The 20,622-nt window shown below is 38.1% G+C and overlaps 1 protein-coding gene across 4 annotated transcripts; it reads left to right on the forward strand.

Annotated features, from left to right (window-relative positions):
* The first annotated feature begins 5,124 nt into the window (after positions 1–5,124).
* LOC113091918 (uncharacterized) lies at positions 5,125–10,270 on the forward strand. 4 transcript variants are annotated; one of them, XR_003287472.1, is made up of 5 exons: positions 5,125–5,475; positions 6,317–6,450; positions 6,545–6,689; positions 6,811–6,903; positions 9,551–10,270. XR_003287472.1 is itself a non-coding variant. In XM_026257601.1 (5 exons), the coding sequence occupies exons 1-5, from the start codon at positions 6,205–6,207 to the stop codon at positions 9,875–9,877; spliced, it is 711 nt and encodes a 236-aa protein (XP_026113386.1). In that variant the 5' UTR covers positions 6,050–6,204; the 3' UTR covers positions 9,878–10,270. The 4 variants fall into 4 exon arrangements, 2 of the variants coding, with proteins under 2 accessions (XP_026113386.1, XP_026113387.1); XR_003287473.1 differs by having other exon boundaries at positions 5,126–5,475; positions 6,550–6,689; XM_026257601.1 differs by lacking the exon at positions 5,125–5,475 and adding an exon at positions 6,050–6,207 and having other exon boundaries at positions 6,536–6,689.
* Positions 10,271–20,622: the final 10,352 nt, after the last annotated feature.

Here is a 20,622-nt window from a genome sequence, read left to right on the forward strand (position 1 = left end):
GTTCACCCTGGGGATTCCTCCCTTCACAAAGATCATGGAAGACAATTTTTGCACAAGGTGAAATTGCATGATTCAAAACTTTCCTCTGCCAGTCATGTCTAGATCTTAATGATCTACCTCAACCTGGAAAGCCAAATGTGTGCGTGGGTTAATGCGTGAGTGTGGGTGAGTGGGTGGGGGTCTAGAGAAATCGATATCATGACATCAATAAAACATGTCATCTTCCAATTAATGCTGTGCCAGCCAATTTTCTGTGGCTGATGATGAAAATCCATCCAGAAAAAAAGAAAGTGTGTGACGATCAGTTTAAGTCTGATATATGAAATAAGAGTCAGTTGTTGGTTTTTGTTTTTTTAATTTAATATTTTTTAGACTGATAAGTGTATTGAACCTTTAACAAAATATATAACAAACTTGACAGTGTTTTTTGTTGAATATCATATTTTATACATCAAGCTTTTATGGATTATATGATTTAATATGAAAGAAATAAACATCTCAGTTTTATTAAGAGACTCAAACTCAAGCCAAACAAAAACAAAAAACTATGCAATTTGGTGCAGATGCTGATATTTACAGTATATTGACAAAATGCATGAAAAAGTGAGCGTAATATAAATCAATGAGATCTTTATAACAGTATAGCTGAGAATTAATTTAAATTATTTACATTTTAATTGAAACTCTAAAACTCCAATAATGTGTCTTAGTAAGGTGATATTTAAATGCTTAGTTTGATCATCAAAACTCATAATGCGATGTAATACAGTGATGACTGAGAGATGAACAAACAAACAAATATCATATTTGATACTCACTGATTTTTCTAAAGAAAAAAAAAGCTATCTGGATAATCAAGTAAAGCTAAGTTGCTTAGGTTAAGTAAATGTTCATCTTGAAATATTACTAACAATATCAAAGTTATTCTTATGTTTATTTTATAAAAATCTGTAAAGATTTCACACCAAAAGAAATGTGTGAATTATTCATATTGTGTTTGTTGCTCCCCCTTCCCTTTTGGCTTGTTTGAATGGATGTTGTTTTGTCGATAAAAAAAAATTAAAAAAATAAAAAGAACACTCAAAAGGCAGTGGATATGTACAATTTTTAATGACTGGTGTTACAGTTCTGTGGAAATCTGCAAAACATTCTCTGCAGATTCTGTGTGGGCCTGAAAAAGGTTAAAATCAACATGTAATTTAAATAAACCCTCTTCGTATGTTTAATAAATGCTGCCCTTTCGGGTTGATGTCAGCGGCAGTTTTTAACTCATAAAGACTTTTTTCCTCCATCCAATCAGTTCCTGATAGATACATTTATTTTTCCTCTTCGTGTGAATATTCACTTGGAAACATGCCACTTGACAGAAAGGCTTGTGAATGTTATTTGTTTCATGTTGTCTTTGGTGTGTATGTGAGCAGAGGTGATACAAATCAGTTTTATCTGTGGCTAATGGTGTAAAATGCAAGAAAATACTGATGATGTTTCACACTATAAAAATGACACTAGATATCACACACACACACACGTATCAGAAAGGCCACATGCATACATTTTTTTAATTACAAATAATTTTAGAGCATTATGACTGATTGTCGTATCATGCGCTACACAGTAATGTTACTGTAATTGAATGACTTTTCCTGGTAATGCAGTAATGCATTTTATATACATTTTAAATTTACGTAATTTGCTTACGGTTACTTACACCAATAAAAATATGTTACTTTAGTTAAAAATGCTGTGTTAAAAATAATGAAGTAAAAATCATGTTTCGTGCATCAGTATGTCCTTTAATAAATCACTGGAGAATGTGAGCTAAAATGCAGATGACACACTGCACACAGACTGAAGTAGTTTAAGACTTTGGCTCTTTTACTTGTAATGGTTTTGGCTAACATATAATAAAAACCCATCTCAACAAATTAGAATACTTCATATAAGACCAATAAAAAAATAGTGAATTGTTGGCCTTCTGGAAAGTATGTTCATTTACTGTACATGTACTCAATACTTGGAAGGGGCTCCTTTTTATTTAATTACTGCCTCAATTCGGCATGGCATGGAGGTGATCAGTTTGTGGCACTGCTGAGGTGGTCTGGAAGCCCAGGTTTCTTTGACAGTGGCCTTCAGCTCATCTTCCTTATTTGGTCTCTTGTTTCTCATTTTCCTCTTGACAATACCCCATAGATTCTCAGTCAAGCACACCAACACCATGGTCATTTAACAAACGTTTGGTGCTTTTGACAGTGTGGATAGGTGCCAAATCCTGCTGGAAAATTAAATCGGCATCTTCAAAAAGCTGGTCAGCAGGAGGAAATGGTCCAAAATCTCTTGGTAAATGGTTGCAGTGACTTTGGTTTTCAAAAAAACACAATGGACCAACACCAGCAGATGACATTGTACTCCAAATCATCACAGACTGTGGAAACTGAACACTGGACTTCAAGCAACTTGGGCTATGAGCTTCTCCACCCTTCCTCCAGATTCTAGGACCTTGGTTTCCAAATGAAAAACAAAACTTGCTCTCATCTGAAAAGAGGACTTTGGACCACTGGGCAACAGTCCAGTTCTTCTTCTCCTTAGCCCAGGTAAGACGCCTGTGATGTTGTCTGTGGTTCAGGAGTGGCTTAACAAGACGAATACGACAACTGTAGCCAAATTCCTTGACACGTCTGTATGCCTTGACCCACACCTCAGTTCATTCCTTGTGAAGTTTACTCCAATTCTTGAATCGATTTTGCTTGACAATCCTCATAAGGCTGTGGTTCTCTCGGTTGGTTGTGCATCTTTATCTTCCAGACTTTTTCCTTCCACTCAACTTCCAGTTAACATGCTTGGATACAGCACTCTGTGAACAGCCAGCTTCTTTGGCAATGAATATTTGCAGTCTTCCCCATGGTTGTGTAGCCTAGTGAACCAAACTGAGATTCCATTTTGAAGGCTCAGGAAACCTTTGTAGGTGTTTTGAGTTGATTACCTAGTTGGCATGTCACCATATTCTAATTTGTAGAGATTTTTGTTATATGTGAGCCAAAATCATAAAAATTAAAAGAACCAAAGACTTAAACAACTTCAGTCTGTGTGCATTGAATTAATTTAATTAAATATCATAATTTGAGTTAAATTACTGAAATAAATGAACTTTTCCACAACATTCTAATTTACTGAGATGCACCTATAGATACAATGAAGGTCGTACTTCAATTCATTTCAAATTATTGCACTCAACATATTTTAGTCTCGCATTATAGTTTGGTAAAATTTCAACAATTGAATGTGTACAAATTTATGTCACAGTTACACTAATATAAGTACAAATAAATTATTCATTAAAATGAGGTCATCCATTGCATTAAGCTGCTTCAGCATCACAATTCATGGCTTAAGACTGATTTATACTTCTGCATCAAACCTATGCCGTAGCCTACGCATAAACACACATCCTAAACCGTAGCCTACACCGTAGCCTGAAGTGCACCCCTCCAAAACTCTAACAGCGCCTCAATTCTTACGTGGACCACAAATGTTGTGATTGGTCTGCTAGATTCCCTCCCTCAGTATGCATTTGAGTTGTGTGTGTGTTTACGTGAAAGTTAATATATTTAAATATTACACCTTCTTATATAAAATAAAACAAAGTAAAAAAAATTATACAATGTTGATCTGCGATTAAAAGTCCTTGTGGAGATGGAAAGAATGCCATCTTCTATTGTTCTGTTGTTGTCTCCTTTTTTAGTTTTTAATAATGATTTAATTATTTGATATTTATATTCTGCCTTCAAGGCTATAATTCTTCTCCGACAAGCTTTTTCTTTGGCTTTTGCCATGGTACTGCAGGCGAAAAGTGAACTTGAACTGAAGATGAACTTCATTATTTCTTTGTACATGGAGGTGATGTGGACATTTACATGTTCACGCATTTCAAGCCTGGTTTTGCGTAGATGATTATCTTAAAGGGTTAGTTCACCCAAAAATGAAAATTATGTCATTAATAACTCACCCTTATGCTGTTCCAAACATGTAAGACCTCCTTTTATCTTCGGAACACAGTTTAATATATTTCAGATTTAGTCCGAGAGCTGTCAGTCCCTCCATTGAAGCTGTGTGTACGGTATACTGTCCATGTCCAGAAAGGTAAGAAAAACATCATCAAAGTAGTCCATGTGACATCAGAGGGTCCGTTGGAATTTTTTGAAGCATCGAAAATACATTTTGGTCCAAAAATAGCAAAAACTTTATTCAGCATTGTCTTCTCTTCCGTATCTGTTGTCAGAGAGAGTTCAAATCAAAGCAGCTGGATTTCCGGTTCGCGAACGAATCATTCAGTTCACCAAATCGAACTGAATCGTTGTAAACGGTTCGCATCTCTAATACGCATTAATCCACAAATGACTTAAGATGTTAACTTTTTTAATGTGGCTGACACTCCCTCTAAGTTCAAACAAACCAATATCCCGGAGTAATTCATTTACTCAAACAGTACATTGACTGACCGTTTTAAACGTTTCAGTTCGATTTGATGAACTGAATGATTCGTTCGCGAACCGGATATCCAGACTGCTTTGATTTGAACTCTCTCTCACACAGACACGGAAGAGAAGGCAATGCTGAATAAAGTCATCGTTTTTGCTATTTTTGGACCAAAATGTATTTCTGATGCTTCAAAATATTCTAACGCACTGTAAAAAGTAATCATTGAATCTACTTAAGAGAAGCTTGTAAATACAACTGATTTTGGCAAATTTGTTGGTTTTACTCGATTAGGCTGTGTAATATTAACTTTCAGTTAGATGCGGTAGTTAAACTAAATATCTTAAGTAATCCGAACTTTAGAACATCTAGTGTATTGGACTAGGCTGACACAACAATGTGGTTGGCACAAAAAACATAATGAATAACATATAGAGAAGTCAGTACAGTTTCCATCAAATATATATATGTAAATGTATATGTATATATATATATATATATATATATATATATATATATATATATGTGTGTGTGTGTGTGTGTGTGTGTGTGTGTGTGTGTGTGTATGTATATATATGTATACGTATATGTATATATATATATATATATATATATATATATATATATATGTGTGTGTGTGTGTGTGTGTGTGTGTATAAAGCAGCCATGTTTTATGGTACAATGGTTTATGGTTTGAATATATGAATATAAAAAATATTGTTCTTAATTTTCCCCATTGGTGGGGTGAAATAAATGAACAACCAATAAGATTTAAGCTTATTGGCAGGTCTGGACGAAACAATTAATATATGTTTAAGAACTGTTGCCATTTCTTCAACTCGGCCTGTAACCGCCAGAAAACTAAAGAAGAGGAAGAATTTTTCGTCAACTCGTTTTCATCCCGCTTGACGCAGTCTCTGCGCATGCGCAATGTTAAATGGACGCAGGTGTTCGGAATCGAGACGACGACGACGAACTTCAGATGTGTGGCAGCACAACTAGGTATGTTGATGACCTACTTATAAACTAAGTTCTCACCGTGTACGCTGTCGTCATTGTATTGAGCATAAAAACTTAAATAAAATAATTTATTTTGCTCGATGTGTTGTAAGCGCAAAAGGTCCATTTTATTAACTTAGTTTAAACGAAGTATACGTTACTGTCTAACCATCAGTTGAGACCAGTTTCTTATTTGTTACATTACAGAAATCGATTTTCAGTAAACATTGTTTTGAATATACAGTTTGGAAGAGATTTTAATCAGTTGTAAGAGCTTTGTCATAGGCCGTTAACTGTGAGGCCTGTAACTTACTCCGCTTCTAGAACATGCTCTTCACGTGTCGTTCACGTGGAAATGAACCGCGTGAGATAACTTATGCGTTACGATAGCTTCATTAAGTCATTTCTATATTCGATTTTGTGATTTATTCATGCAGTGGAAGTGTAAATTCACCTTTTTTTTGTGTGTGAAAAGAGTGCTCAGCTGCTAAAACACTAACGATTGAAATATGGAAGAAGTACTCCAATTCCATGTATCTATACCGATTGTCTATGTTCAAGTCATTTAATTCACTTAGAGTGCACTTAAAGAAAAATCATTCACATCAGGTAACGTACATGGTAGCCAGACCAATGCACTTAAGAATACCCCTTTGATATTTCACTGCCTACTTCGCAGTTTTGAGGAGCCCTGCACAGAATCCATAGAGGCAGCACCTGAAAAATAATGAAATGGTGCAGTGTCCATACTGAAATTGCAATTTTAAGAGTAATGTCTACTCTACATTTAATTTATAATTAATATAATTAAAAATTTACTTTTTGTGTCTTTCTGATAATTTAGGTGCTCATTGATTGGCAGTGTCGGTTCTGCTTTGCCAAAAGGAGTGAAATCCAGGAGGAGGAGGAGGTGGTCCAGTCGGAACATTTTCTATGCAGATTTAAAATCGAAATTCAACTTCATTTACCACTTTTGAGGTTGATGTTTAATTTATACTTGCATGTTTCAGTGACGTGATTAATTTTAGTCTGGCTTACCTTTTTTTTATTTATTTATTTTTTGATATTGGAGTTCAGTCGCATATCTGGCAAAAACCTGCAAACCGAATTTTCAAGAACTGGACAGATTCACTCAACGGTTCATTCATATCTTCAAGGCCAAAGGGGGAGACATTGGATGTAAGCTTAAGAAGATTCTGCAACAGATTGAAAATGAGGTAAGCTACACAGGCACACCCTATTTATTTATTTTCTGGTGAAACAACTGTTGCTCTGTGTTGTGTTTGTGCTATGAATGCTATTAACTCTTACTTTTTACAATGTTACATAACTTTACAGAAATCTGAAATCATTGGTAGGCGAACAGCCGTTCTTCATGGCCTTCCACTTCTCCTTAGAGCAGACCCGACTGATTTTTACAAGACATGTTTTGTAAGTAGCTTTGTCTGTGATTATTCTGGTTATTTAACTGTTGCAAACACTTCTTAAACCATTTTTGCGACCTGATAGGAAATGTAATTAAGAAATATGAAAAAATTAGGATACAGAAAAAGTGAAAGATAAATTAAGAATTAATAGAAAATAAAAAATTAAAGCAAAAAAATATTAGTTAGATAAGAGAGTAAGATCATGAGAACGAAAAGAGTTAATAATGTTTAGGAAATTAGACAAAGGTTGGTACAATTAAGGACAACAGTCCGATAAGGAGAACAGAAAAGAGGAGGTATCTCATCAGAATTATCTTAATTTGTGTTCTGAAGATGAACAAAGGTCTTACTGGTTTAAAACAACATGACTGTGAGTAATTAATGACAGAATACTCACTTTTGGGCGAACTATCCCTTCAACAAGAACTAATCGCTAATAAGCAAATACTTAATATTTTATAATGTAATCATTATTGAAGTGATTGATGTTTCTTGCATGTTGTAGTTTGACAATAATTATTTGATCCCTAATTAATGCGGTGTGTAGCTTTTTATATTTTATATAAGTACTCCTGTCCATATGCCGAAATGACAATGTTGAGATTACATTGTTTTTTTTTTTTAATTTTTCATTGGGCTACCTATAGCTGTCGTCATTTTGTGCTTTCATTGAGACATTGTTTCAACAATGTTAGGAAACATTTATTTCCATCAAGAGTTGCATTAATTTTTGGCCAAGATCTTGTAATGACAATGGGAGAGTCAAGCCAACTCCAGCATATCCTAAAGGCTTTCAGTAGGGTGAAGATCAATTCAATTCATAAATGAAAATGATTCCTCATGCTCACTGAACCTTTTTTTTTCTTCACACTTTTGGTCCAAAGAATCTTGACACTGTCATCCTGAAATATATGGAGATGGGTGTTTCTTCTGACATAGTTGTGTAAATGGATAGTTCACCCAAAAATAAAAACAAAAATTGTCATTAATCACTCAGCCTTTTGTTGTTCCAAACCCGTAAGAGTTTCATCCATCTTCAGAATAAAAATGTACGCATTTTGAATGAAATCGAAGAGCTTCCTGATCCTGCATTGACAGCAATGTAACTAAAATGTTCCAAAAGCCAGAAATGTAGTAAGGACATCGTTAAAATATTCCATGGGACATCAGTGGTTCAAACTTAAATAAAAATAACTACAAGAATCCTTTTTTGCCCAAAGAAACCAAAAACATGGTTTGTAAAATGGATTCATGATGTACTGACTCATTATAGAAATTGTCAATTTTGAACACAAAACAAAAAGCTACGGACTGGAGCTTTTATTGTTTTGACCCATTTTGGTATCACCACAAAATCTACTATTTTAACTAAAAGTTCAGTGTTTATTCACAAGTCAAGTCACCTTTATTTATATAGCGCTTTAAACAAAATACATTGCGTCAAAGCAATTGAACAACATTTATTATGAAAACAATGTGTCAATAATGCAAAATGATAGTTAAAGGCAGTTCATCATTGAATTCAGTGATGTCATCTCTGTTCAGTTAAATAGTGTCTGTGCATTTATTTGCAATCAAGTCAACGATTTTGCTGTAAATGAAGTGACCCCAACTAAGCAAGCCAGAGGCGACAGCGGCAAGGAACCGAAACTTCATTGGTGACAGAATGGAGAAAAAAAAAAAACCTTGGGAGAAACCAGGCTCAGTTGGGGGTCAGTTCTCCTCTGACCAGACGAAACCAGTAGTTCAATTCCAGGCTGCAGCAAAGTCAGATTGTGCAGAAGAATCATCTGTTTCCTGTGGTCTTGTGGTAACAAGTAAACAGTCAGTAATAAAATAAGAACTAATGAACAAATCACAAGCACTAGCACCAAATAAATACACAACTACAAAGACACAAAATAAACGGGGGTTTACGTTTTTTGGGGTAGTTCTAACAATAGTATTTAGCTATAGAAATTACATTGCCTGGCCAAACAACAACAAAATAATCCTTGGAAATACTTAAGTGTTAGAATTTTATTTTGGCCAGACAATGTATATTTAATTTATGTAGTGAAGATAATTCAGTGTTGCTTTACATTTAATTATTCAATTTCTGCAGCTGAATTGTTAGAACTGCCTGAAACTTAAACCCCTGTTTATTTTGTGGCTTTGTTGTTGTGTATTTATTTGGTGCGACTGCTTGTGATTTGCTCATTAGTTCTTATTTTATTACTGACTGTTCACATGTCTTGAATAAACACTGAACTTAAGTTAAATTAGTAGATTTTTGTGATTTGTCAAAAAAACAAAACTTATTTTTAGTTTTATTCTTATCGACATAAAAAGTAGCTCCGGCTACAACGTTCTTATACAAGACACAGACAGTTCTGTTTATTAACCGCCTGAGCACCAAGTTATGGACTGCAGCTTAAATAAAAAGAATACATTTTATTTTGTGGCAGCTCAAGTAAAAAACAATTGTGGGAAATTAAAAATATATCGCAGGAAAACAAAATCATCCTCTGCATCTGCTGCTGTGTCAAATATGAAAAGAACTTTGCGTCATAATACGTTAATTTATTTGCATATTTTTAACATGAATATATGTTCTGAATGTATGATGTTACTTTCACTTCATTCTTGTCATATGCTGCTCATGTTTTTAGGACTGTGATGACAAAGGAGAGATGTCCGGAATTTCAATCGGAATATTGTTTGTGATACCTGAGGACTCTGCAACCGTGCCTTACTGTTTGCATCTGGATGCCACATTCACTGCAATTATTTTGGAAGGTAGAGTTGTAATGGATGATCTGGGAAACCTTCCCAAAGCAATGTGCCTGCTTTTTTGGCTCATTTATGCTCTGAATGTAGAGTATCCTGCTGTACTGAAGAACATGTTTGATTTCTTTCAAAGTGTGATTGTCACTCGGGGCAAGTCTCTCAAACCTGAAAAATCGCCTGTTGCTGTAACATTGTTGTGCCATGATTGACCATTTTTCAGTTTGTTCAGAATTGACCATTGCGGAGATAGAAAATAGTAATCAGGAATGTAATTTTATATTTTAGAATATAGTGTAGTCTTTAAAGAAACTTTTAAAATAAATAGGAAGGTTGTTCAGTACTAAAAAAACAGAAGAATCTTTTGTTTCCTGTAGGAAAACGTGCAATTTGCTTAACAGGGTTAAGTGGTTTGTTTTAGAAAAGGTGCTAATTTTAGAAAAAAATGCTGTATTTCACCACTGTTAGAAAAGGTAAAAATGTCAAAAAAGGGAGCATTGATTGTATGTAATTGCTGTATGTGAAAAAATGCAGTGTGCTGTGTTGATTTGAAGGCATGACATTGTTTTATGGAACAAATAAATGTCCCAGTGTTGTGTCAAAGATATTTTGTCTGTTTTAACTTAGAATTTTTAGTACAACTTACTTGAGAAATTTAAGGTAATCAGTTTCCACACTTTTTTCTAGTAATGTGAACAAGCAGACTTGTTAAGTTTACTCTTTTGATTGTACTAAAATTATCTTGAATGTGTAAGTTGGCTCAACTGGTCAGATTGAGTTACGAATACTCAAGTTTTCTAGTTACCACTACAAATACCCAAGTTAGATTTGCAAAGCTGCAATAAGTTGTATCAACTCAAAATTGATTAACTAATTTGCTTGAGAGATTTGAGGTAATCAGTTTCCACAGGTTTTCCAAGTAAATTCAACTAATTGCTTTTTACAGTGCGGACCCTCTGATGTCACATGGACTACTTTGATGATGTTTTTCTTACCTTTCTGGACATGGACAGTATACCGTACACACAGCTTCAATGGAGGGACTGAGAGCTCTCGGACTAAATCTAAAATATATTAAACTGTGTTCCGAAGATAAAAGGAGGTCTTACATGTTTGGAACAGCATAAGGATGAGTTATTAATGACATAATTTTCATTTTTGGGTGAACTAACCCTTTAAGGCATGCAATCTGCGCAGACACATTATAGGTGAGCTCAGACAGGAAAGATTTTACCTTGCGATGATTTCATATGGCTTATTTTAACATAGAATATTTGTTTAAACTTACTTCATTTAATAATATGCATGTCAAACTTTCTTTAGATATACTGAATTTCTCAGGTCATTTTCATTCACTTTAGTGGCTCGTTTCAGGAAGATATTCTCAGAGACTGAATGCAGAAAGCAAACCCTATTTGTTTATTTATTTTACAAAAAAAAAAAAGTTATCAAATAAATGAAAGAACTATACGTTTCTCTTTGTAGTGTATTTTCTAGGTTTGATAACTTGAAAGGTAAAGTAAGCTTGAAAGTAACTTGAAAGTAAAGTAATTAGTAATCTGATTACTTTTTATATAGAGTAATCAGTAATGTAAATGTAAATTACAATTTTAAAGAAGTAATTAGTAATTTGTAGTGGATTACTTTTTTGAGCAACTTAACCAAAACTGCTCCTAAAGTATTTCATATCAGCTGTTAGATAGTCATACATTAGAGCATTACATATAGACCTTTATCATATATATTTTTTTAATAGTTTTTGAAAGTTTGTTTCGATCACAGTCTGTTTTTTGCTAGACCAATCACACAAAAACAATTTTCCATTTTTCACTTTTTTTCCCTTTACTTTAACCATTTATGATGACTAACATCACAAAAGTCCCAAATTCTTATGCAATATTTGCATACAAAAATAAAGAGATGCAGCGGAAATTGAGTCTGAGGCATGATATTGAGAACATACCTTAAAAGGTGATACTCAATATTTCCACTTAAGGAAAATGTATATTTATGTATTTTAACAATTTAATTGAACGCAACACAAAATTTGTCACACATTTAACATGCAGGCATTGCTATGTTTTCTTTGAATTCCCACAGTAGCTTGACATAAACAAAGTCGAATGTCTAAAACTTAAAAACTGTGAATTTTCATAAAACCAGGAGTCTTTACTTCATTTTGGGGAAAGACCCTTACGTTGATCAAAGATAACCTATAGCTAAGATAGACAGAATATTTCAAGTTATGAGTCAGTTTCTGTTGTCATATTTCAATCAGATGAAACTAAGCTAAATTCTGAACAGGATTCTTACTCACTGTTTTTCTGTTAAAACAAGGTCATGAACCACATCATTTGAATATCAGAGGCTGCAGGTGAAACTAGTCTTTTAGTCAGACTTAGCTTCCTTATGAATTAGTTTATGGTCTTTTTCTGAAATTTGGGTTTTATAGACTTCCTCGCTAGAAGCAGAACTTGTTTGTTTTGTGGAGGAGGTTCACGCATGCTGATATTGAAGTGGGATACAGTTGCATTTTAATGCCATTCAGCCCACAAAACAAAACAGCTGGTTACAAACAAACTGACTCACAATGAGTCTCGGCCAAACAGTTTTGACTTTACTGAGTCACGTTATGGTTTCTGGTTTTGCATGCTGTTAAATCAGGGAAGACATTTGTTTTAATATGAAGTTCTTGTTTAAGCCTCAGTGAGGAACATAAATGAAGGAACAAAAACTATATAGACAATACCATACAGTATATATGCATACACTACACAATACTATATATGCATATATACTGTAGTGGTTATGGATAATTTAAGGGTGGTTCGATTGATCCTTTTATATGCAAAAATAACTGGTGGAGAATCCAGGCTAACTAAGTTTTTCAATTGAAATGAAATGACAGTTGACAGCAAATATAATAGTTTTGTTTTTTTAACAAGTAGAATCAACTATCACATCCTTAACACAGTACCATCCTTCTAGAAGTTTTTTTTTATTATTATCTTGATTCCAGGTTTGATTCCATCACTTCCAAGAAACGATTCCAAACCAGTATTTCCAATTTTTTTGAGTTGTGAGTGTCAGAGATCTTTGGGGACTTTCAGCAGTGTTGGCCAGTGAAAAGTTGGATTGCAGAAATACAGAGAATCATTTGTCATCATCAGTCAGATAAAGAATATAATTTTAGGCAAGATAATACAAATACTGTATAAAAACCTATTGTCACAATACCCTCGAGCAGGGGAACGATTAAATGAGGAGATTTCACAAAACGAGAGTCTTTAATGATCTTTAATGATCCAATAGGGAGACACAGAGCACAAGGATGATGTTCACAACGAGAAGACCCAACAGAGGAGAAATGAACAGACAAGAACTTATAAAAACACAGGATAATTACCAAACAGAGGTGAACAGATGGTATCTAAATGAAGACAGGAACATGACCAAATAAGGGAGCACAGAAACAGGAAAAAAACATAAAACAAGTCGATGAACCTGATATTGCCCTTCTACTGGAAGGTGCATCCTCACACCGTAGAAAACCGGGGGGGACCAGGGAGGTGACGATGTAGGGAGGGTGAGCAGAGAGGCTGCCAGATGACAGTGGTGGAGGAGCGGGTAGGTGGGCATTCGTGAGCCTCTGGGCTCTCAGGGCTGCCCTTCGGGAATCAGGGCCCACTACTGGCTGGACTGGGAAATGGGATCCCCCTCAGGGCTGGACAGGACCAACAGGGACAAAGGAGAGAGGAAAGGGGGCAAGTCGACCTCCAGACATGTTTTCTAGTCCATTAAGTCACCTTAGTCCAGCAGCCCCAGATGTATAATTAGCTCATCCTTATCTACAGTGCAGTGGGTGGAACTCCACCGTCCACGGCTTGTTCCCTGGCAGTGGGCTCTGTCACCATCTCCAGCACCTGGTTTGATGGGTGGGGCTCCAAATCTGAGGCAATTCTCTGCTCAGTCGCTCTGAATTGTGCTGGCTTATTGATCACGGCAGTAATGGGCTCTCCATCATCAGTAGGCTTGGGCTGATGCTCTACACCATGGGGAGATGGTGGGCTTGTCACTAGAATCTGACGAGAATCTGACGAGATCATCCATGGGGCAGGTAGTGGATGATGATCTGTTTCTCACCAGAGTCCTCTCTGCGACAGCCATCGGACGATGTCGCTCACGGTGTTCAAGCTCGCAGCATAGAATGAGCAGATAGCATCAGCTGGGTAGCTGGTGGTGTTAGCTGACAGCCGGAACGGTTACACATGGTCCTCGAGAGATCTGCTCCAGCAGCAGGAGGAGGAATTCTGGGCGACTGTTGCGCACAAACAAAAACCAAACACAAAATAAAACCCAGTATAATATATTTATATAATATTTAATTCATACAGTGAAATATGCAATCCAGTTTTACATTTCATTACTTTATTCAATTTATGTACCTAAAAACAAATGCTAGACCTAAAAAAAACTGAAAATCACTGTTTATTTTATTTGTATCTTTAATTCCATTGTATTTATTTTTGATGTTGCTTGTAGATAGATAGATATTCTTATTATCTTTATTTTTATTTGACAGTATACAGGTGCATCTCCAAAAATTGGAATATCGTGGAAAAGGTTTTTTTTTTTTTTGTATGATATGCATTTTTTTTAGATGCACCAGTAATTTTTCCCTAAACATAGCACATACCGAACAATACCAAAACTGTTACTCCAAAACCATGATACAAACCGAACCGTGAGTAAGTTTAACCATTCCACCCCTACTGGAGCTGATAGTGGACTAAAGGAGGAGAATTTAGCTTGAAGTGTATCAGAGCCTATAGTTAAACATTACTGCTGCTGCTAATTGAAAAAGGATTTTCTGTGGATTTGATTCCAGTTTGCACCAGCTGGTCATTCACCTGGCTGTAAGAATGCAGTATATATATATATATATATATATATATATATATATATATATATATATATATGTAGACTGAAAACTTATTAAAAGATTTAGGCTACATTAATCCTGATACATATAAAAGTAAATTTGGTTTCATCTTTGCAGGACTGTGATATGAAGAGTGTGCAAAGTAACACATCCGTAGCAATAGTGTGAACGTGCATAGCACATAACATGCACATTACCAGTATAAACACAGATATATACTGGTATAATATGCATCACATGACTGCATCATCGTTTTTAAAAGCCTCCATTTTCACAGTCCACACTACAACACGAAAATGGCGTTTTTACATTCATCCACTTTGCAGAGTGTTTTCAACATGCTCAGATTTCCTTGATTAAAAATGGCATCTAACATCTGCAGCCTGTGTACATGATAGTTGGGTTTGGTAGACTGAACTACAAAAGCTGACACAGGGAGTCAGCAGCCTATTAAAGAGACTGGCTGCCACAAAGTATTTTATATTTTGAAAATATAAAAATACTAAACTTAAATTAAGATACAAATATGTATTTTGAATACATGTATCTGAAATACTGCACATCCCTGGCAGAAGGTGAATGGATGGACATGAATTGATGTTAGCTTGCTTAGTTTTTGTACTTTGGATTTTTAGGGGCCAAGCTACTATTGCATTTGTATGTTTCCTTTATTGGGGCCAAGCCCCAAAGGAACATAGGAAAATTATGAAAATTGGAACACTTTTAGTGATCGTCATGAATATTGATGTGACCAACTTTGGGGTTTCTATGACCAACTCTAAAGCACCACCAACATTTCAAAAATTCAACAATTCAAAAACTTTTGAACCCTTAATTTGATTTGAGTATAGCAGATGAGCACATCACAACATGAATCAGGCATCTGAATGAGTGTGTTACTCAGAGTCTGTGCTTTTATGTAGTAGAATTCACTGTTATCAAAACTGCTTATATAAGATGAATGTAAGTAATGTTAATCATCAAATCTACATAAAGTAACTAAACATGAGATATCTATTTAATCTGTCCATTAGTATTGTTGATATTAAAGGAGCATTTGTGTTGGAGTTAACACATCAGCAACTACCTCAACATTTAAATGTAGTATTAAGCACTAAATCACAGAGGTGACTTGAATCTTGTCTGATGTTACAGGGACAGGTGAGATACACGTGTGCTTGTCCGGTGGAGAGTGACAGATGCAGGAATAATGCCATTAAAGGCTTTGAGTGAGTATACTACAGAGATGAATAAGACATCTTTAACATTAAATCTTAAGTCTTAAATTTTTATTTTAATTATTGTAATTTGAAAGATTTGCAGGCCCTGCTCCTTTGTGGTGGAGCAGGGCCTGCAAGAAAAGGTGAAAAAAGGAAAACCAAACCAAAACAAAAAAAGAAAGTAAGATCATTTTGTTAATTCTAATATAGAAATAATAAAGCTTTTATCCAAAGTGACTTGCAGTGTTTTTATTAGAGGGACCCCCAATCCCCTGGTGCAACCTTGAGTAAAGAGCCTTGCTTAAGAACACACTGGTGGTTGCGAACCAGCAACCTTTTGCTTACCAGTTCAGTGGTTTAAAGCCCACTACAATAGTAATAAAGCTAGAACAACAATCATAATTTAATTGTAAACATTAAATGATATTTAGCAAGAAATGGAAAGCAACATGAATTATGAAGTGTTTTACTCTGTTAATATGTTTTTCAGGTAGTCCTGTTCTTGGAGAGCAGGCAAACACAGGGGGATCTAGATTGTTCTCCCGCTCTTGCTTCAAGGTTGTGTGGTTCAGGGGAGTGTCATCATGGTCTTCCTCATCTGTGGCTCAACGATGTCTCCATTGAGAATAGTGAGATTGCACGCAGCACGCAACAAGCTCAGGCATGAAGGCAGGGCTCACCTTTAAGGCCTTGAAGAAAATAGAGCACCAGTGTGTTTTCAGCATGCTAAAGGTTTACTCGACTGTGCTTCACACTGGAGTGCTTGCTGTTGAAACAAGCTGCACAGGGTTCTGTAAGGAACCTTCCCATCCATGATCAGATTCCAATCTGATTGCAGCAATGAGCGACGACAAAGACAGGTGAAGGTGGACACAGTGGTCAGCTGCCTCGTCAAAATAAAGTCACAGAACTGCTATGTTGAGTTGGCAGTAGGATGTGGGCTTCACCACCTGTAATGACATGATTGTTAGAACAATAAGTTTAAATAAAGCTTTGTTTCATCTGTTGTTGACATATGTATTTATTTATTGTGATGCTTACTTTAATTCATCCTATTGTTGTCAGTAAATAAAATATAAATATTTTATTAGATTCATGCATTAATTCATTGCTTGACTGAAAAATGGTTTATTTACATTGACTGTGTTTGTTCCATTGACTATGTAGTGTATATTCATGCATAGTTGTCACGGTTTTACGCTGCCTGAAGGAATACGGAGTCGAGGATAAACGGAATTAGGCTTTTAATATATCCAACACAGGGGATATCCAACATGGAGCACAGAGGTAGACACACGTAAGTAGCGAGTGGTCACAAGTGAGCACAAGTGAGCACAAGTGAGAAGACCCGACAAAACAGAACTGAAGGGACACGGCTTATGAACAACAGATAATTGGGGAAACACAGGTGGATGGAATCATTAAATTAACAGGGACATGGAACACATGAGGAAGATAATGGACACACCTGGGAACCAATCAAACACGGAAAGACAGAAACTGGGTCACGGGCAAAAACACATTAAATGAGTCCAGGTGTGTGACAGTACTCCCCCCTCCCGGTAGGTGCGTCCTCGCACCGTAGAAACAACAGGGGGAGGCGTAGGTGGGAACTTGGGAGGAGGTTCCGGTGGAGGACGGACTTCCAGGAGGGGGCCAGCAGACAGGGACCACAGAAGGAGGAGCCAGGGAGGAGACGACGGAGGAAGGAGCCAGGGAGGAGACAGGAGCAGGAGGAGCCAGATGGTCCACCAGAGACCAGCCAGGACGGAGATCCAAGGTGGGGTCGACGGCGGGAGGAGCCATGGTGAAGGAAGGGTCGACGATACACCAGGGGGCCGACAGGCGGAGACTGCACCGGTGGGCGAGGAGCCCAAGATGGAGCAGCACAGCCGCAGAGCCAGGGTGACGTCGAGGATCCGGAGGGCCTAGGTGGAGCTGAAGGCTCAGGCGACCAAGGCAGAGGCGGGGTCCTGGCAGACCGCTGTGGAGCCGGAGTGACCGAGGATGGAGGTGGAACTGGAGGGAAGGAGGAGCCTGACAGAGCCGGAGGGATGGAGTGACGAGGTGGAACCAGAGGAGTGGAGTCCCGAGGCGGCGGATGGTCGACGACTGACCAAGGTGGAGCCGGAGGGACGAGGGAGCCCGGTGGAGCAGGTGGGATGACAGGCCACCGTGGAGATGAGGGAGCTAAGAGCCAAGGCGGAGCCGCTGGGTCGAAGGACCGAGGAGGAGTCCAGGGCTCGGAGGCTGGAGGCGGAGACAGGGCCTTAACACGCCAAGGCGGAGCTGGAGACTGGCAGTCCAGCGGCGAACCACCGCGCCCCGATGGCGCGGACTGAGGGTGAGCTGCGGGACTGACTGGCACCAGCAGGGATGACGAGGAACTGGCTGGTCTAGGAGGAGGAGAGAGGAGAAGGATGGGAGGAAGGACAGGAGGATCAGGACTGGACGGAACCAGCGAAAGAGGAGTAGAGGGACCAGCAGGTTTGGGAGGAGGCGGGAGAGGGAGGCTGGGAGGGAATACAGGAGACACAGAAGATTCAGGGCTGGGCGGAACCAGCGGTGAAACAGAAAATTCAGAGCTGGGCGGAACCAGCGGAGACACAGAAAATTCAGAGCTGGGCGGAACCAGCAGAGACACAGAAGATTCAGAGCTGGGTGGAACCAGCGGAGACACAGAAGATTCAGAGCTGGGCGGAACCAGCGGAGACACAGAAGATTCAGAGCTGGGCGGAACCAGCGGAGAAACAGAAAACTCAGGGCTGGGCGGAACCAGCGGAGAAACAGAAGATTCAGAGCTGGGCGGAGCCAGCGGAGATACAGGAAACTCAGGGCTGGGCGGAACCAGCGGAGAAACAGAAAACTCAGGGCTGGGCGTAACCAGCGGAGAAACAGAAAACTCAGGGCTGGGCGTAACCAGCGGAGAAACAGAAAACTCAGGGCTGGGCGGAACCAGCGGAAATGGAGCAGAGGAAATGACTGGAGGAGGTAGGAGTGGGAGACTGAGAGGGTATACAGGGGAATCAGGGCTGGACGGAACCAGCGGGGAAACAGGAAAATTAGGGATTACCTCCATAGACCAGTCCATCAGATCCAGAACTTGCTCCATATGATCTTCAGAGACTGCAAACAGCTCACCCTCAGTCGCAGGAGTGTGGGCAGGGCTTTCCTCCACGCCCTCGATCTCCACGAGGACTCCCACGATGCACGGTGTGGCCGGCTCACACACCTGGTCAGTCGCGCTCTCGAGATCCTGTTCCCTGTCAATGGATTGCTCGGGCTCTGCGGTGGGCTCTGGCTCCGTGTAGCGAGTTGGTGGCTGGCTGGTCTCTGGGTAGGGAGTGGGACTGGTGAGATCCTCTACGGGGCTGACGGTGAAAGATGTGCCATTTCTCGCCAGAGTCCACTCCACGTATGCGGCGAAATCCTCTCGAGGACCATCTTCGGACGACAACGCTCTGCATTTGGAGTTCAGGCTGGTGTTGTAGAAGGTGCAGAGCGCGCCGTCCGGGTAGCTGGTGGCATTAGCTAATAGGAAAAACTGTCTGGTATGGTCCTCGAGAGAACGTCCTTCCTGCTTCAGCAGGAGGATGAGGAATTCGGGACGATAGAGGGGATCCATAGACACTAAGAAAAGAAAAGACTGTGAAAAAACAAAAGCAAAACGGAGGGAAGAACACGCAGTTTTCTATTTTCTCTTTTGAGGTCGGGTCTTCTGTCACGGTTTTACGCTGCCTGAAGGAATACGGAGTCGAGGATAAACGGAATTAGGCTTTTAATATATCCAACACAGGGGATATCCAACATGGAGCACAGAGGTAGACACACGTAAGTAGCGAGTGGTCACAAGTGAGCACAAGTGAGAAGACCCGACAAAACAGAACTGAAGGGACACGGCTTATGAACAACAGATAATTGGGGAAACACAGGTGGATGGAATCATTAAATTAACAGGGACATGGAACACATGAGGAAGATAATGGACACACCTGGGAACCAATCAAACACGGAAAGACAGAAACTGGGTCACGGGCAAAAACACATTAAATGAGTCCAGGTGTGTGACAATAGTATGTCATATGACAAAACAAATTACATTTTGCTAGTTTTACTAAAATATATTTTTCAGTACAAAAACAAAACAAAAGTAAAGTAATTAATTATTGTTTAGCATTTATCATTATTATTGTGCTGGGGTGGACTAGCAATGCAATTCATTCTGGGGTAATCTTAATTTTTAAATAGCCATACTTACATTTTTCAATTATAGATTCAACAGTCTTCTCCAAAAGCGAGATCTTCGAGCAGATGGCTGACATCTCCTTTGTGCAAACATTGTAAATGCAGAAGAAAACCGTACTAGGCAGGGTTGTGGTGTGAGCTAGTGATGCTATGAGGTGTTATTGCACCTGTCCCGCTTATCTATTTTATTATTATTGCTGAACTTATAATTACTGTTCATTTAATATCAGGGAAAGATGGTTGTATCTAACAATAACAAATAATAATAATAATAATAAAAAAGCAAACCAAACATCATGGGTTTGCGTACATCACATGAGATTATGCACAGAAAAAAGCACAATGAAATGGTTAAACTTCTCATCATAATGTATTTTTAAGGATGAAACATGAGAGTCAAAATCAACAAGAAAAAGAGAAAAACATAAAGGATATTTAAGCCATGTTTGCTTGTGCTTTTGCACATAAAATGAAATTAATAACATATTCAAGAGATGCCGATTTTGTGTTTTTGTGATAAAACAAATATCTTTAAGGATAAAATTGTGGA

This window comes from Carassius auratus, unplaced genomic scaffold (assembly GCF_003368295.1).
Source record: "Carassius auratus strain Wakin unplaced genomic scaffold, ASM336829v1 scaf_tig00214358, whole genome shotgun sequence".
Classification (NCBI taxonomy): domain Eukaryota; kingdom Metazoa; phylum Chordata; class Actinopteri; order Cypriniformes; family Cyprinidae; genus Carassius; species Carassius auratus.